Genomic DNA, 18,599 nt, shown 5'->3' with positions numbered 1-18,599 from the left:
GTGAATGTGAAAGATATATTATTGTTTGAACTTATTTCCCCCAAATAATTCAAGTTTTCTTAAGGTAAGAACTACTAAAATCCAATTAGCAGCCTTTTTAGAGGAAAAGTGATATTTTCAGAAAAGCAATTTTCATGCCTGAAAACTGCAATTAGCAAGTGTTCTTACCTGAGTGTTTTTTTATTTACCAGACTAATAAATGCACATTAAGCCCTAAATACTCTAAATATAAAAGTCATTTTACTTTTAAAGAAGGGATATTTCTCTAAGAATTTATATGGCAGAAGCCACCCACCCGTGGAGCCACTGGATCAGTCCGTTGCTGTGTTGAGCCCCTTCCTTCCCTTCCTAACAAAGGCCACCGGCTTGATTACTGACTCCTGCTGCATACCCACATCTCAATAGTAAGTTTGTCTTCAATGCATAATGTGGCAGTCACTTATCTGCCATTGCTGATGCCCTTCTATTCAAGTGCTATCTTAAAAAAAAAAAAAACACAAATAGACACAGCTTATTAATTTTAAACCAGAAAGCTTCCCTCCACCAAATCTCTTCTCCCACAGATAAGAGCACAATGTATAGTTTACCACATATTTCACTTTTTTCTTTTTTATTCCCCCCAAACATTTTCTTCCAAGTTGCCCTTGCTATAATGACTATTATTATGTTTTCACTCACTACCAGTACAGTGACATATCCCAGGGCAGTTGTGGGGCCAGCTAAATGAAAGTGGCTGTTGAAACTTAGTAATCAGTATCCATGCCTGCTTAGACTGCTAACTAGATCCCAAGGTTGCTTATAAAACCTGTCTTCTACATGACAAAGTGCTGAACTAGCACAACCTGAGTACTACCCTGGCCACCCTCCACTCCAAAATAAATCTATGGGACATTATTCTAGTACTGATTTACAGTTATACCTTTCTCTTGAGAAAACTTTTTAAAGAGTATTATCAAATCTGAGTATAAATCATTGATTGCACTGAGAATTAATTGCAAAACCTGTATACATATTATGAATCATAGGAACCACCACTTCATTCAGTTTTGTGCTACAATATTATGTTCTCATTTGCAAACATTCTAGCAGGAGTATTTTGACCTATGTTATAAAGGTAGTTCACACTATAACATTCCCAAAGCATGTTGCATTACAGTTACGTGTTTCCAAGTAGTACAAATTCCCTGAGTTAAATGTGTTTTGAGGCTGATCACTTTTGGGAAAAAACAAAACAGCAACAACAAGAAAACAAAACAAAAATTATGACCATGATTTCAAGAGATCTACTCCATTCCTAAATTTAGTACAAAAATTTAGATTACCTCTATTATTTATGATAGGAAGTTATATAGAATCATCTTAAAAAATGTTATCTTACTGCACAGATTGGTATAGCACATCAATTCACGTTTCCCTTAGTAAGATATTAAACTGTAGGTAAAAAAGAAAACTCAGAACTACAAAATAAAAAAGGATCTCTTCAAAAATTAATACTGAAACTTTCCTTCATAAAGACAGTTTGGCAAGTCCACAGATAAACAACAGTCTTTGACATATGAGCCAACATAAGGCTCAGGGCCTACCACAGGTAAATCTCAAAATGGCAAACTGGAGTCTGTCCTAATTTTTGTTGTATTATTTTTGAAATATGTGGACCACCAGCCAGGCTTGAACACTTGTGTCATACAGGGATTGGCTGTAACAGGATTTGACACATACAATGTTAAGGTGTTTGCTTAGTCCTCTGAGATATTCATGGTGCCTTGAAAGAGATACTGTCCTCCTTGTGATGGTACCTGAAGACTTCTGATGTCATTTGGATCCCTTTCCTTTTGAAAAGAAGTTGACAAAAAGATTGCCCCAGAACTTCAAGTCACAAGAGTCTAGGCCAGTTACTGCCTTTTCACATAATCACCTTTCAAAGCATGGGGTAATACAAGGGTAGTGTTCATTTATCTGGTAACTCCGGTTATAAGAAACACTCAGACAGGGCTTAACTTCTACCGGTATTGCCAGAGACATCCCAACACCAGTCTGCACATGCCCGAGGCCCTGAACACTAGTTTGGAAGCCAGCAGGACATGTCTGTAGTGTGTAAGATGAGGTGTGAGTGGTAGATACAATCTGCTGACAGCTTGGTTGTTCTGATACAGGATGGCGATACTGCAGGGAGGTCTGCTGGGTCTGAGGGAGATACTGAGGTTGCTGAAAATGAACTGGCCGTGAGGGCTGGGAGGCTGTCTGGAACACACCTAGTTGTGCAGACTGAGGGCCTGCCTGTCCTCTCTGTTTGTTTGCTTCTTTCACATCATTATCATGAGCACTGAAACAATGAGAGAAAGGAAACAACATTACTCGAGAAGAATTTGTAAGAAATTCCCACTCTACCTCAAGAGCTGACTCTATAAGCTGCCACCACTACATAGCAATCACTGCACTGTAATTCTAACAGCAAGACTGCTCTTATACCCTTCTAAAGCTATTTCCAGATTGGAAGGTGTGTCCAAAATAAGCATTTAAGTGTGCCTGCCAGTCAGTAACATTCTGGTGACCTCTGAAATTCAGTGTGGAAATGGAAATGGGGCAAGGTTTATATGGACTAATTTCAGAGTTATGAGCCTATAGACATATAAGAACAGCTATTTTCCTTATGTAACCAGACTAATACTATGAGCAACGGTAACTTCTAACTTATTAACAGCCAGGAAGAACTCCCCTCACACAGTGACTTATACCGTGGCTTGCTCATTGCAGCAAACAGCTGACAGAAGCAAGTACCATAAGAACTCAGTGCTTTTGAGAAGTTGTTTTTAGGGCACCTTATACATTAAGAAAATGTTAATGAGAAATTACAAACACAAGAACAAAGGCTCACATCAACAGCCGTTCAATACACTGCACTAAGAAATCCCAGGAGTAAGCAGTAAGACGATGCAGTCTTGTAGGCCACGTTGGAGAAAGACGAAGTATAATCCTTGAAGAAGCCACACATGCAGCTGCTACTAAAGAAGGTGCATAATTTAGAAAGGCATAATCTGTGGAGACACCAAAAATGAACTTAAGCGACAGAAAACACAAGTCACAAGCACACAAGTTACTTACTGGCATTCCTAACAACTCACCTTGCAGAGATACTTCCAGGAAGTAATCTGCATATTTGGCCATGTAGAGTTTAGTTTTTTCCAAGCATATCATTGGCCAGCCATCGTGAAGATCTGTTTCATGAACTGCTTCGGAGAGATAATACTCAATGAAGTGGGCAGCTGTTGGAAGGCAGAGGTTCCACTGGAAGGTTTCTAATAATAATAGTTCCATATGGAGCAAATTTTGTTTTGTTAACACTAGATTCATATTAGTCATACAACCCAGGCTGTTGAGCTGCTCCAGTTTAGGCACACTATCTTCTTTTTCTTCAAATTTACCTTATTAGAAAGTGGAGAGAGTAGAGAAAATGTTAGGTAAGTGATCATTACATGTTTAGTCAGTTAAATGGAATTTGTTATCTTACTACCAGGATTTAGGTTCAAAGACATTTTCTCTACTACCTTACCCAGATATGATTGTGCCAGAACTCTTTGATTTTTATTTATAAATATTTCCTTTCCCCATATGACCATCCTCTCTATTTCCCTAACCTCTGAAAAAATATGCTTGGGATACATGGGCACTTTGATCTGTATCCTACTTTGTATAAAGAAATAGTCGTGTGTTCCAATGGGGGGCAGCTCTCAAATCTCATCAGCTGATTTTTTTCAGAAAGTTTCCCTTTTGTGGGAAGGTGGTGGTTGGTGAAAATACTCGAGTAGAAGATAAAGAATTTATGCCTGGTGTGGTGGTGCATGCTTGTCATCTTGGGAGGCTGAGACAGGAAGATCGCAGGTTTGTGGCCAGCCTTGGGTACTTAGGCCTTGCAACTTAGTGAAACCCTTTTACAAAATAAAAAAAAAAAAAACAGGGCTGGGAGTATAGATCAGTGGTAGAATGTCCCTGGGTTCAACCCCAGCACAGAAGAAAAAAAAATTAATATTAGAACTTTATCTGAGCCTGGCATGGTGGCACACACTTGTAAGCCGAGTACTTGGGAGGCTGAGACAGAAGGATCGCAGGTTCATGGCCAGCCTCAGCTAATAGGGCCCTCCACAACATAGTGAGATCCTGTCTCAAAATAAATAATAAAACATAGGACTAGGGGTGTAGCTCGGAGATAATATACCTCTGGGTTAAATCCTAAGTATAAAAAAAAAAAGTTAAGCTCTGCCAAGTGTGGTGCACGTGCCTATAATTTTAGTACTTGAGAGGCTGAGACAGGAGGATTGAAAGTTCGAGGACAGCCTTAGCAATCTAGGAGAACTTGTTCCCAAACAAACAAAAAAATGGGCTGGGGGTGTAGCTTGAAGTTAGAAAGTACCTGGGTTCAATTCCTAATACCACAAAAAAATTTTTTTAAGTGTTTCTTCTTGGGATTATTTTTTTTAGCATAATCTCAATTCCAAAGAGAGATAAAAGAAATGGGTCTGAGTGAATAACACAAGCATTATCATTCCACAAAAACCTTTATTCTTCCTCTTCTGTATTCAAAACAAACACAACTTAGTTAAGTATATTTTTAAAAGAGAGGGATTTGTAATCCCTGTGCTTGGGAGCCGGAGACAGGAGGATCGCGCAGGTTCGAAGCCAGCCATGGTGGCTTAAGAGACCCTGTTTCCAAATAAAAAAGTATAAAAATAGTCTGGGAGTGTAGCCCGGAGGCAGAAAGGTTTCCAGGAACCCCAGTACCACAAAGAGAGAGAGAGAGAGAGAGAAGGGGGGGGGGGAATAGATGCCTTCTATATTAAATCCCCTTACTCAAAATTAGGAGTAAAGACAATCTGATAAGTGAAGGCATTAACCTTTGAGCAAATAGTCATCTGTAAGGTTTCAATCATGTACCGATAAAGAATAAGATCCCCTCTCCAGACCCCCCAAATTTCTATAGAATAGACTTTAATTTCCAAAGAAGCATTTTACCATATATAAGACATGTATTTTAGATATTTCTGAACTTATAGCTAGAGAAAATTCACTAACTATCAGGTACTATTAAGGCTTTTCAGGATGGGTATATAAGTCAGTGGTAGAGTACTTGCCTAGCATGTACTAGGCCCTGGGTCAATCCTACATACTATAAAACAAAACAAAAGCAATAAAACAGAGATTTTCCATACACAGTAATAGAACCAAAAGGTGTCTCTCTCTCCTCTTTTTTTTTTTTTTTTTTTTAGTACCGGGGACTGAATCTAGGGGCAGTCTACATCTGAGCTGCACCCTCCAGCCCTATTTTCTTATTTTTGAAACAGGGTCTCACTAAATTGGCAAAGACTTTACTAAGTAGCAGAGGCTGTCCACAAACTGTGATCCTGTCTCAGTCTCTTAAACACTGAGATTTTAAGCATGTGCCACTTGGCCTGGCCAAAAGGTCTTTTGGGTCTTTGTTCCCTGTCAGTTGATGGAAGAACAGAATTATAACTAAAGTCTTCTACCTCCCAGTATTATGTTCTGTTTTACCCTGATGCTTAAAAAAAAAAATCTTTGTATATCATTAGTTTGGTAACAATTTCAATATACTTGGTTCCATGGAAATCGTATACTTTTATTTTATGCATTTAAAAATCTTTTTAGAGAAGACCCAGAAAGATTGCCAAAGTAGGAGAAACCAAAAGTTTCCTTGTGAAGTTTCTTTTCTAAAAGGGTGAGTTTGCACCACATATTAAAGCTGCTACAACAACAGAGGCCACAGCACTCTATACAGATGTTCAGTGTATAGGGAACAGTGCTGCCGCCTGTCTTGGTCTTAGAAGAACTGGGGAATTGTTCCCTATACACTGAACATCTGTATAGAGCGCTGTGGCCTCTGTTGTTGTAGCCCTAGCCCAAAGGAGGGGAGATGGTGGTTCTTACTACTCCTGTGATACTTTGAACTATTTTAGGTTTAAATTGGTCTTTAACTAAATAAAGCTGAAGATAGGAGCTGATGCAACACTTACATAATTCAGACCTTATGACTATCGTTTTCTGGATTCAAATCATCTAAAGATGACTTTCAAAAATTTGCCAATAACATATACTTAGTGAAGTTGAAAATAAGTGTTTTTACTACATAGTTATCCAGCATCCACTTAAAAAAGAGGAGAGAAAAACACTTTTTTCAGTATAATGAATTGAAATTCTTCAGAACGACTTAGGAATTTGGTTCAAGCTCTCTGGATGAATCATTAAGGCTTTCAAAGCACTCTGCCATTTGTTTAGCAGCAGCAATACTGGCAGTATACTTCAAAGGAATATTGTAAAAATTAATGAGTTTATTTATATCATGCTTGAAGTTCCTTTGAAGAAATTAATGTACCATAATTCACCATAATTCAGGGACCAAGGACATTTCATATTATCTCCTTAAAACTTACAACATCGAAAATAAATTGTATATGATCAATTTAACAGCTAAAGAAACCAAGGCAGTAAGGTTGGCCAACTCATTTAGGTCAAAAAAGTTACCACAGTTGAGATTCTACTTCAGGTTTAAGATTTTTGGAACTTTTAGATGATGTATATAGAGTGATATACTCAGTTACCAGAATATTAAAGAATTTTAAAAAATTGTGATAATGTCAATGAGTACCTGCTTTCAAGTCTATGGTTTTGTTAGGCTACATGTATGTACTTTAAATCTACTTATCCATATGTTACCACACAGATCACAAAGATCAGTCTTCAATTGAAAGGAAATACCAGAAGCCATATGATTATATTGATAAAGGCCCCAAACAGGAAATAAGGGCACAGGAAATTCATATCAGCTTCCCAGAAAATAAAGAATTGGAGGCCACACAGAAACAAAATACCAGGTTGTCTTTCCTTTAGAGGAAATGTTCAGATCAACCACGGAAACCAACACATGTTCAAAGCGAGCAATGAATGGCAGGAACGGGGTAGGGAAGACCTACACACTGAGTAGGGCACAGATCTGATATCACTGTAAGCTCTGCCAACTTACATTCTAATCTTTTATTACTAAGTGGAGAGGTTATCCTTAATATATACTAAGAATCCTCACAAATTTGTAAGACTATCAATCTAATAGAAAAATGGGTAAAACAAAAAGGTAGCTCATAGAAAAAAAAATTCTAAGCTCATTAAAGCAACTTTGCAAAGCCCTGTTTCAAAATAAAATTAGGGCTGGGCATCTGGGCCAAAAGTAAAATGCCCTGTGTTCTCCAAAAAGAAAACCAAATTGAGATGTAAATCAAACATATAATTTCTCACCTAACACAAAATAAGAGTATAAAGACTGTTAGCCCAGTATTGGTGCCCAAGCACTTGTTACAAACTGCTACTACTAAAAGCCTACAATTTCACTTTTGGTTTCATCTTGAGCAAATTATTCAAAGCCTAACTCTCCATAAGTTTAATGCTGGCCAGAGAAGCCAAGTGAAGCCATACATATGAAAAGAAATGGAATATGAAAATTTCTCTGGAAAACCAGGGTCCATTCTATAAAGGCAGAGACAGGAGCATTGCAGGTTCAAGGACAGCCCCAGCAATGTAGTGAAACAATCAGCAACCTAGAGAGACCCTGTTCAAAACAAAAAATAAAAAGGTCTGGTAGGTTGTACCTCAGAAGAAAAAAAAAATTTTTTTTCCCCCAGTACTGGGGATGAACCCATGGCATCCTACCTCCGAACTATACTAGCCCAGCCCTATATTTTTAGTCTTTTTAATTTTGAAACAGGGTCTCACTGAGTTGCGAAGGGCCTCGCTAATTAGCTGAGGCTATTCGCAAACCATGATTCTCTAGTCTCTGCCCCCTGGATGCTGGGATTACAAGTATGCACCACCATGCCAGCTGTGTTCTATTCTTTATTTTTTTGAAACAGGGTCTCACTAAGTTAGCAAAGGACCTCACTAAGTAGCCGAGGCTGCAGACAAACCGCAATCCTCTTGTCTCAGCCTCCCAAATGCTGGGATTACAGTGTGCACCATCAGACCCAACAAATGCCACAAATTTAAAACAGACATCAGATACTGAAAATAGGCTATCAGTTTATAAGCATCCTGGAGAGGACAGACTGTTGGCCTCTTATGGCCAGGCACTTAACTTCCTGATCCTACTGTAGGGCTGGCAGCTCAGCCATTTTGACCACTGCTTACATGAAGGGTCTAAGACCCACTTTCCAGTGGAAAAGAGTGTATATATAAGCAGTACTTCTTCCTCAGGGAAAAGGGGTCAAGGATGTCAGTAAAACAAAGGGAGGAGGTATTTAGTGATAATTTCAGTAATAAGTGATAATTCATTCTCGGACAACAGCAAATATAGATGCTAAAGCCTAATAACTAGAAAGTAAGCTTAAAAACTACACATTACCATGTAAATTAAATCAAGTTATATTCAATAAAATAAATGTACTGTGACCTTTAACAGAAATATGCAATTTAAAGATTAAAAAAAAATCCTGAAAACTCAATTCAAACCAAAGTAAGATAGTGTAAAAATAAGCTGGGCGTGGTGGCACATGCCTGTAATCCCAGTATTTGGGAGGCTGAGACAGAAGGACTGTAGTTTAGCGAGGCCCTTTGCAACTCAGTGAGACTCTGTTCAAAACAGAGAATAAAAAAATAGGGCTGGGGGTATTGCTCCATCCCCAGTACTGAAAATAAAGTACTCTCCCCAAATTGCAACAGTAGGAATTCAGCACCAATACCAAGCACTGTATGGTGGCCAAAATCCTTACAACTACAACCTTCAGTAAACTTTAGTAGTGGCATAAATTTTTTAGCTTAGTAGCCCCTAACTCATTTAATAAGTTATTAGTGTAAGGAAACTTTGGTCATAAAGTTAAGTCAGTCCATGAACCATATGCTTTATTCATCATTTCACAGTCTGCTTTGATCTCGCTTGATCCACACTACTTTTATGACAGAGCAAGTAGGCCTTGGTAGTGGTAAAATGACAGTTGCCACAGCAGGCAAAAATTACTTTTCACTAATGATCTAGTTTTTAAAATAACCCGAGCCGGGTATAGTTGTGTACGCTTGTAATCCCAGGACTTGGGAAGCTGAGATAGGAGGATTGGGCAGGTTCAAAGCCAGCCTCAGCTACTTAGTGAGGCTCTCAGCAACTTAGTGAGACCCTGTTTCCAAACAAAATAAAATAGGTCTGGGAGTGTAGCCCGGAGGTAGAAAGCCCCTGTGTTCCATCCCTAGTACCATACACACACACACAAAAGTAAAATAACCTAACTTTATATCTCATTTCCAGTATCTCTCTCCTATAAACTGTAATAAACGTAACATTCTGCAAGATACCAAAAAGCCATGTATTTGTGGATTCTGACATAGTGTCTAGGTGTTTCCAATATTAACTATTAAAACCCAAAGTGCTTCATAGCCACTGATGAAACATAGGTTTAGCTATGCCCCTGGGTTCCATCCCCAGTACCGCAAAACAAACAAACAAAAAACAAACAAACAAACAAACATACACACACATACATACAATATAGCAATTCAACTTCAATATCAAATACAATTTTTTCCCATTACTGAAAGAAGAAAAACTCAATTTTACTTCCTTTACTGCCCTTTCTCTTCAGTGAGGGTATTACAAGCAGTGAAAAAAGTTATGATAAGATGTTAAGAGGCGACAAAAGGTCAAACAGTACATTCGTATTGAGAAACACATATGATATCAATTTTTTTTCTTGAGCCCCATTCTGTACTGGGCATAATGTACAAAAAAGGTTTTCATGTTTGTGGCAGTTGAACTCTCAGTTCACTAAGCCAACTTGAGAGTCAGTAGAAAGTATTCTAACTGTAAGAGTATGGCACCTAGCTCCACTGATACTTTCAGCAAGATAATTCTTTGTCCTAGGGAATTGTCCTATGGGTAAAAGGATGTTGAGCAACAGCCCAGGTTTCTGTGCACTAGATGCTAGTAGCATTCCCCTACCTGGCTGTGACAACCAAAATTGTCTCCACACAGACAAATATCCCCGTGGGACAAAACTGCTACTGGCTATAAATCACTGATTTTTAACCACTGGTTCCCAATTGGAAAATGTACATTAGAATCACCCCTGGAACTTTAAAAAAATAAAAAAAATACCCAGGTCCCAGTAAGTAGATTCTGACTCAATAGATCTGTGTTCGCCTAGAATTTGTATTTATATCAGAATCTTCAGCATGTAAGGTTTAGGCAGATGAAAAGACACTAGAGCCACTTATTAATGTCCGGTTAACAATTACTATGCCAAGAAGCACTTTTAATACAAGATTTCCAACATTAGTAGGCTGAATGAATGGGATTTAGTAATAATTTACTAAGTTCTATGTAAATTTATTTTATTATATAAATAATGGAGATTTCCAGTCATACAGATCAGATTCCTACTTACTTGCCAGAAGCAGACAGGAAAGCGCAACTAAATGTAGTTGCTGGATAGAGATGTCATAGCGATCCATGAAGAGGTCCAGCAAATAAACAGCAAGATGTCTGGCAGAAGGGCAGAGTGTAAAGCGATTGCTCACAATGGCGATCAAGTCAGCAAAATACCGCCTCAGACTTAGTTGAGGGGACTGGCCTTTGTAAGAGGGCAACTTCAGCTCCTAAAACAAGAGGGTCAACATTTAGTCTGACATATGTATAGAATCCCCACAATGCAAACACTTAACGTTGTTTTTCCAATAAATTAGTGTTACAAATGCCCCCAAACACACTCTTCTTTTTGTGTGCGTGTGGGTCTGGGGATGGAACCTGGGGGAATTCGACCTCTGAGCTAGAACTCCTGACCTATTTTTTATTCTTTCTTTCTTTTTTTTCCTCTTTTTTTTGGTGGTACTGGGGTTCCTGGAAGCCCTTCCATCTCCGGGCTACACTCCCAGACCTATTTTTATATTTTTATTTGGAAACAGGGTCTCTTAAGCCAGCGTGGCTGGCTTCGAACCTACGCGATCCTCCTGTCTCCGCCTCCCAAGCGCGGGGATTACAAGCCTGCGCCACCACGCACGGCTTATTCTTTCTTTTGAAACAGGGCCTCACTGAGTTGCAGAGGGCCTCACTAAGTAGCTGAGGCTGTCCGTGAACCGCAATCCTCTGGTCTTAGCCTCTCGAATGCTGGGATTACAAGTGTGAGCCACCACACCCGGCTCAAACACACTCTTCTTGACTAGAACACAGAAATGAAATGGGAGAATAACGAATGACATTTAAAAATTAATCTGAAACCATGCTTTTCTTCTTATTCTTAACTACCCCTGATGTAATCGATTTTAAGTGTTTTGTGCTACATGGAATAAAAACACTCTAAAAATATTTTAAATGAGGGAAAACTGTTTTCCCTATCAGGTCTTTTCAGAAAAAGAATGTCCTTACCAAAAAACTCACCAAACCTACCCCACTCAAACACATACAAACGCACCCCTCAAGGCTTTTAGTCAGACAGTAAGGAATTAGTGAATATACTCCTGGCATTCTGCGTAATGTATTGTACTGAGTTATACATGGGCTCACGAGACCAGTGCTCATCTATTAGTATCGTTTAATCTTGTTTCGTTTTTAGCACTTTTATGCTCTCTCCTATGCCAGTATCCTTTCCTATTTCTATACTTTCCCCATCTTAGAACTATACCAACTCTGCAGGGCTTTCTACCTCCAGGCTATACTCCAGAACTATTTTTCATTTGGAAGCAGGGTCTCACTAAGTTGCCGAGAGCCTAAGTAGCTGAGGCTGGCTTCGAACCTGTGCGATCCTCCTGTCTCAGCCTACCAAGCGCGGGGATTACAAGCGTGTACCACCACGCCCGGCTATACCAACTCATTTTTTAAAAGTTAAATATTTATATATTATTAGAAGATTTCAAGAACACAGAGCTTCCAAATTCACTTTCAACTTTATATGATCAATATAACACTGCAACTAAACTCAGCAGATATCACAATAGCAGGAAGTAACACGGTATGTTACCAAAAGCAGAGGCAAAAAAAAAAAAAAAAAAAAAAACAACAAAGTGAAAAGATGACCAGAACAGGAGAAAATAACTATTTTATTAAGGGGTTAATATCCAAATTATGTAAAGAACTTCTACAACTCATTGATAATAAACAACCTGATTTTGTGTGTGTGTGTGTGTGTGTGTGTGTGTTGCTGGGAATTGAACCCAGGGGAATTCTACCTTTGAGCTACACCCCCTAGCCCTATTTTATTTTTATTTTGAAACATGGTCTCAGTAGGTTGACAAGAGTCTCACTACTTGCTAAGGCTGTCCTCAAACCTGAAATTTTCATGTCTCAACCTCCCAACTACTGGGATTCCAGGCATGCACCACCATGCCTGGCTCAAACAACCTCACTTAAAAATGGGCAAAGGACTTAACATTTCTGCAAAAAAGATATACAAATGGCCAACAAGCCTAGGGAAAGATGTTCAGCTTTGTTGTTAATCATTAAGGAAGTACGAATTGAAACCACTGAGATACCTCGTACTTGTTCAGATTGCTAAAAGTATTGGCAAGGATGTGGAGTACTAGTGGGAATGCGGAATGGTACAGTAGCTGCTGATAACAGTAATGGCAGTTCCTCAAAAAAAAAAAAAAAATCAATTACAGCTGAGGTTGGTGGCGCACTCTTATAATCCCAGCATTCGGGAGGCTGAGACTGGAGGATTGTGGTTCGTGGACAGCCTCAGCTACTTAGTGAGGCCCTCTGCAACTCAGTGAGACCCAGTTCCAAAATAAAGAATAAAAAATAGGGCAGGGGGTATTGCTTGAAGGTTGAATGGCCCTGTGTTCCATCCCCAGACCCCCCCCCACACACACACACACAAAAAATCAATTACACTTTTAGGTATATATCCAAAAGAACTGCAAGTACGGACTTGAATAGATATTTGTACATCTATATTCATAATACCAGTATTCATAGTAACCAAGTGATGGAAAAAACCCAAATGCCTATCTGTAGATGAACAGACAAAACATGGCAAACACATATAATGAACCATTATTCAGTCTTAAAAAGGATAAATCTTGCAGAAGGTTCATCCTTGAAGACAATATGCTAAGTGAAATAAATTGGAAACAAAAGGACTACTGTATGATTTCACTTACATGAAGTATTTAGAATAGTCAAATTCATAGGGACAATAGAATGGTGGTTACCATGAGTAGGAGATAGACTGGGAAATTATTGTTCAATGAGAATGGAGTTTGGCTTGGGAAGATAAAAAGTTCTAAAGATAGTAGTAATGATAACAAAACAGTGTAAATATACCTAATGTCACTGAACTGGCACCTAAAAAATGGTTAAAATGATAAATTTTATGTTATATACATTTTATAATAAATGAATAAAAAAAGAGAAGTTACATATCAGTAATTGCCAGTCGACCCAGATGTGCCGATATGGAAAAACCTAATAAATTGGGGGTAGTGTGGCAGAAAGATACAGAAAAGTGAATATACTATGACCTCTGTATCGACAACAAAATATTATATTTGAAGATACACTGATTTATTGGGCATCTTTTCAAGGAAAAATAATCTCAGAGGATTAGGGAATAGTGAAGGTTAGAGAAGCCTCATTTAAAATATCCTATATTGTCCAAAGCTGCTGTTGTTCAACTGTGTGCATTCATCACTTATCAGGGTATTATGAGAACACTAAGGAAGAGTATCTAACTCAACTCAGTGGTTGGGTAATTAGGAAAAAAACAAAGCCAGGGTAGGTTTTTTTTTTTTTTTTTTTTAGAAAAGATGCCTGAACAAGGTCTTGAAGACACACTAGGAAACATATCTGGAAAACACTGGTGAAATTTAATTTGGAATTTAAGGATGTTAACCTTATAAACTTCACTTAAAAAATGCAGCAAGAGGGGCTGGGGATGTCGCTTGGTGGTAGACTGCTTGCCTAGAGAGCATGAGTCCAAGTTCCATCTCCAGCATTGTGAAAAAATGCAAAAGTTAAAAAAAAACTTCAAGGGCCACCAATAGAAGATTTTAAATAATGTGTGCAATACATTCTTTTTATGTCTTTTTAAATGTACAAGTGTGTACCAGATGACTGTCAAGTTTGTCTCTTTGACCAGGTACCACAATTATGCAAGCATGAGACAATGACTGCTTTTCTCAGCCTATAGGTTTCTTCTACTGTCTATTCCCATTCCCCTAAGTTGAACACTTCTGTTCCCACCTGCTTCTCAGGATCCCATAAGAAAAAAGCAGAGAAACCTAAATACATCATCTCCATCTCTAAAGTCCTCCTCAGTCCACCACTCCAGGTGCCATTCTCTTCCCAGAATGGGCTCACTAAACAGCCAGGATGGAGATGGTCTAAAGGAATACTCAAAACTTTAAATGCAACTCTGCTGAGTCCTTTTTTTCTTAATGTTTCGCACAAATCTACAACTGTTCTCATCTGTCATTGTGGCTCCTAAAAATCCTTCCACAACAGACTATGTCACTGGCATATATGCAGCAAAATGAAGAGAAGAAAGGAGACATGCATATAAGGGGCATGCTACTTTGTAGGTTTTTTTTGAACAGCAAATTGTATTTTACAAAAACAGTACAGCTGGCATTTGGGATTGAAAAGGACTTCCCTCTTCCCTAGAAAAAAGCAATTGTTGGTCACACTGATTATTTCTCCATAAACCTCATGTCTAAACATAGGACATCTTCCACAGCATTCAAATGGCAATTGCCCAAAGAAAGATCTAAACTCCAGTGCTCTGGTTTATAATTGATTGGATTCTGTGAAGGGAGGGATCATGTCTGTGTCACTGTTACTGCTCTAACACCTGTATTAACACTTCGTACATAGTAGTACTCAATATGTGCAATAAATAGGTGACTAATCCAACTAAGTCACCAGTAGCCAGGAATTAATAGGGTTTTTTCTATGAGGAAAGTTCACTTTAACTTTGACTTCAATGTACTTCAATTAGTGGTCTCTCCAGCTCTACAAGCTCAAGTTCTACCAATTAATATAAATTCTTTACAAAGTGTGGCCAATGTGTCAAGTCATGAATATGGCCTACCTAGTGCTTAAAGACAATCCCAAGCAGTATGCGACAGGTGGCTCAAGACAATCATTAATGGCATTCCTTCAGACTCTGTGCTACCTTGTGTGTCCTCTGATAGTTCATAAGCAACTTGAGTGCAAGGACTGTCTTATTCCTTAGGTCCTCCAGAGACCAATGCAAAAAAGCATTAAAAAAAAATCTGAGTTTACCAGGCATGGTGGCATACGCTTGTAATCCCAGCATTTGGGAGGCTGAGAGAGGAGGATCACGGTTCAAGGACAGCCTCAGCTACTTAGTGAGGCCCTTTGCAACTCAGCGAGACCCTGTTTCAAAATTAAAAAAAAAAAAAAAAAAAAGGAAAAGAAAATAGGGATAGGGGTATAGCTAGGAGGTATAATACCCCTGAGTTTCACCCCCAGTATCGCAAAACACACACACACACACACACACACACCAAAAACCAAAACCAATCCTTAATTTTTTTTGTGTGTGGTACTGGGGGTGGAACCCAGAGGCTTTCTACCTCTGGGCTATACTCCCAGACCTATTTTTGGAAACAGGGTCTAAGTTACTGAGAGCCTCACTAAATAGCTAAAGCTGGCTTCGAACCTGTGTGATCCTCCTGTCTCAGCCTCCCAAGTGTGGGGATTACAAGCATGCACCACCACACCCAGCTACAAATTCTGAATTTTAAGACAATCTATTTCTAAGCTCACATGACAAAATTAACTCAGATAATTACTCTGGATCAGAATTATCTGCAAGCCAGGAGTGGTAGCACACACTTAAAATCCCAGCATTTGGGATGCTGAGACAGGAGGATTGTGGCTAGGGGACAGCCTCAGCTACTGAGTGAGGCCCTTTGCAACTGACACCCTATTTCAAAATAAAGAAAAAAAAAAATAGGACTGAGTGTGTAGCTCAGAGGTAGAATGCCCCTGAGTTCCATCCCTAGTACTGAAAAAAAAAAAATCTATGTATGAATTTTAAGAACTGAAGGATCAAGAAAAAACATGTTTCATGCCAATTAAAGGTATATTCATCATTCACAAATAATTAAGTTCACCACATCCTAGAGGGATAAAAAGGCTATCCCTTAGAAAAGAACACTTCAAACTGAAAGATGACATCTGCAAAAAAAAAAAAAAAAAAAAAAAAATCAAAACTATACACAGTTTTAAAAGTGGAACGCATACAACTCAACATTCCAGAGAACCATTTCACAGTTGGAACTTTTATGTGGTACAAACACACTCTTTGCGGGCTGAGGTGTATTAAGGGTAAAAGGCTGAAAGTCAGAACTAGTAAATAGCACTTAGAAATCTCGAGTTTTAGAAACAAATGCAACTTTAACAATTTAAGTCAAAATCAGATTTCCCAATCTACTCAACCTGGTCAGAAACTGAGACTCCAGATTGATCATCCCAGAATCTTTCAACTCTAAGGATTAAGATCCCTTTTATTTAAAAAAAAGTCAGCTGTTTTGCTCCTTTCTCAATCTTCCACACTTAAAGAGAATGGGTCTTTTTCAGTGAAACTGAATTAAGCTAGAGATCGTTTGGGATCTGGTCTCTCTTCTGGTTATCAAAGAAGCAGAGATGCCCCATTAATCTGCCTTATAACATGCAGAGTAATATTAAGAGCAATAATACACAGACTTTGTGCCAGAAAAGCGTATTTTTTAAATTGTAATTAAGTATACAAGCTCTACTAAGCATACAAGGTCTACTTTCCACCTTTACTATTAGGAAGGAGTAACTCTACCTTTAAGCCTTTTGAATGCCCCAAGTCTTTAGGGGCAAGTAATAATAAGTTATTACCTGAGCTTTCTAGCACCGTCTGCCCCCTTCTAGAACTAATTTATTTAAATTTTACAATTACCCCATAAGGTATGTTTTATTATTGTTCCTCAATTTACAACTGAGCAAACTGATAAACAGAAAATTAGTCCAATATCTCACAGCAAGTTAGTGAAAAGGCTGGGGAATGTGATTTATTACGAGAGAGCTGCATGTAGCTACAACTACAGAAAAAGGAGGGCTGCTTTGCCCAGTAAAAGATCAGCGCGCGCGCGCGCGCGTGTATATATGTATATATTTATATACGCACACACCCATCTATCCATACATACGTGGTCAAATTCATGATCCACTTGGAAATAGGAATATCGGAATCTCTTCCCATTTTCCCATTCGCACCCCCCCCCCCCACGCACACCTCTTTTAAGTCGCAGGTTCTTCTGATATAGCCCGGGGAAGGCACGAAAAAGTTAATTAGCCTTGAGCAAATAAGCAAACTCGTGCTTTCTGGCCTGGGAAATCTGAACTTCACTGGGAGCTGAGATTCACAGCCAGCACGAGACCCCGAAAGGCAAATTGGGCTTCAGCGTTACCTTGTACCGAAGCGCTTGGTGAATGTCGGCAGCCAGCTGTCCTCGCCACCACTGCCCCTCCAGCTCCATGGGACCCGGCGGCGCGCCCGGCCAGACGCGGCGGCTTCAGTCTGGAAGACACGCCCCAGACGCGGTCAGCGCCGCCACCTTCCCCGCGCCCCTCCGCGCCCCTCCGCACGGGATGACCTCCAGCCGCCCGGCGAGGCCGCCCGGCGAAGCCGCCCACCTCCACCTGGCCGGTCCCGAGCCCCATGCAGAGCCGCCCCGGGGCGCACGCAGCCCGGGCGGCAGCCACTCGCAGGGGCCGGCCGGCGGCTGCCGCCAGGAGGGTCGCCGGCCCGAGCTGCAGCACGTGGGGGCCCGCTGCGGGCGGCCGCGGAGCCGAGGTCCCGGGAGCTCCGGGGTGGGGGCGCCCAGCGCGAGCCCGGGCCCCGCGGCCGGCCGGGCGCTCGCCCCTCCCGGGCTCCGGGCGAACAAAAGGCCGGGCCGGCGGGACCCCGCCTCGCCCGCACCCCGCCCAGGCCCGCGGCGGCCGCCTTACCCAGAACCGCGGCCTCACCGCGCCAGCCCCGCCGCCGTGCGGGGGGCGCCGGCCCCGCTCATGCCGCGGACACTCGGCCGCCAAGCGCCGGCCTCAGCTGCGGCCCTGCGCCGGGGCGCCCGCGCCGCCCATTGTTAAAGGACCGGCGGCGGAGCGCGTACAACCAGCGCGGGGCACTGGCCGCCCCGCCGGCCAATCGCGGCTCGCGATACAGCGGGGTCGCCGGAGCCGTCCAATCAGCGCCGGGCCGGGGCCAGGTGCGGAGCCCCGCGGCCGCTCTGCAGCGCTCCGAGCTCCCGGTCCCGGGTGCCGGGCAGGGGGCGTCCCCGGCGCTGAGACCCCGAGGCCCGGCCGGAAGATAGCGCCAGAGACACTCGAGCCTCGGTCCTTAGGCGGGCAGTCGGCCCAGGCCACTCACTTGCTGCAGACCTCGGCGGCTCCTCCGGGCCGGCAGAGCACAGTCCGACGCCCTAGGCTGGCTAGAAAAACTTCACGGCTTGGACCTACCTCACACGGCCACGGCCCGCAGGGCCCCAGGCTGCTCGGTGGGACCTGCAGGCTTCCCAAATTAGCTGTTTCTGCAACCCCCAACGCTCTTTCTCTGAGAAATGCTTTA

At 41.1% G+C, this 18,599-nt stretch overlaps 1 protein-coding gene across 3 annotated transcripts; it reads right to left on the bottom strand.

Annotated features, from left to right (window-relative positions):
• Positions 1–1,911: 1,911 nt before the first annotated feature.
• Positions 1,912–17,511, bottom strand: CCNJ (cyclin J; the record flags this gene model as incomplete). 3 transcript variants are annotated; one of them, XM_080693794.1, is made up of 5 exons in its annotated part: positions 1,912–2,323; positions 2,876–3,035; positions 3,123–3,422; positions 10,428–10,638; positions 17,443–17,511. In XM_080693794.1, 5 exons carry the CDS (start codon positions 17,509–17,511, stop codon positions 1,912–1,914), a joined length of 1,152 nt encoding a protein of 383 aa, XP_080549920.1. The 3 variants fall into 3 exon arrangements, with proteins under 3 accessions (XP_080549920.1, XP_080549921.1, XP_080549922.1); XM_080693795.1 differs by having other exon boundaries at positions 2,876–3,002; XM_080693796.1 differs by having other exon boundaries at positions 2,876–2,999.
• Positions 17,512–18,599: the final 1,088 nt, after the last annotated feature.

This window comes from Muscardinus avellanarius (assembly GCF_963383645.1).
Source record: "Muscardinus avellanarius genome assembly, chromosome: 4".
In the NCBI taxonomy this organism is placed as follows: Eukaryota; Metazoa; Chordata; class Mammalia; order Rodentia; family Gliridae; genus Muscardinus; species Muscardinus avellanarius.
The sequence above is the reverse complement of the archived record's forward strand: the minus strand, read 5'-3'. Positions and strand labels throughout refer to the sequence as shown.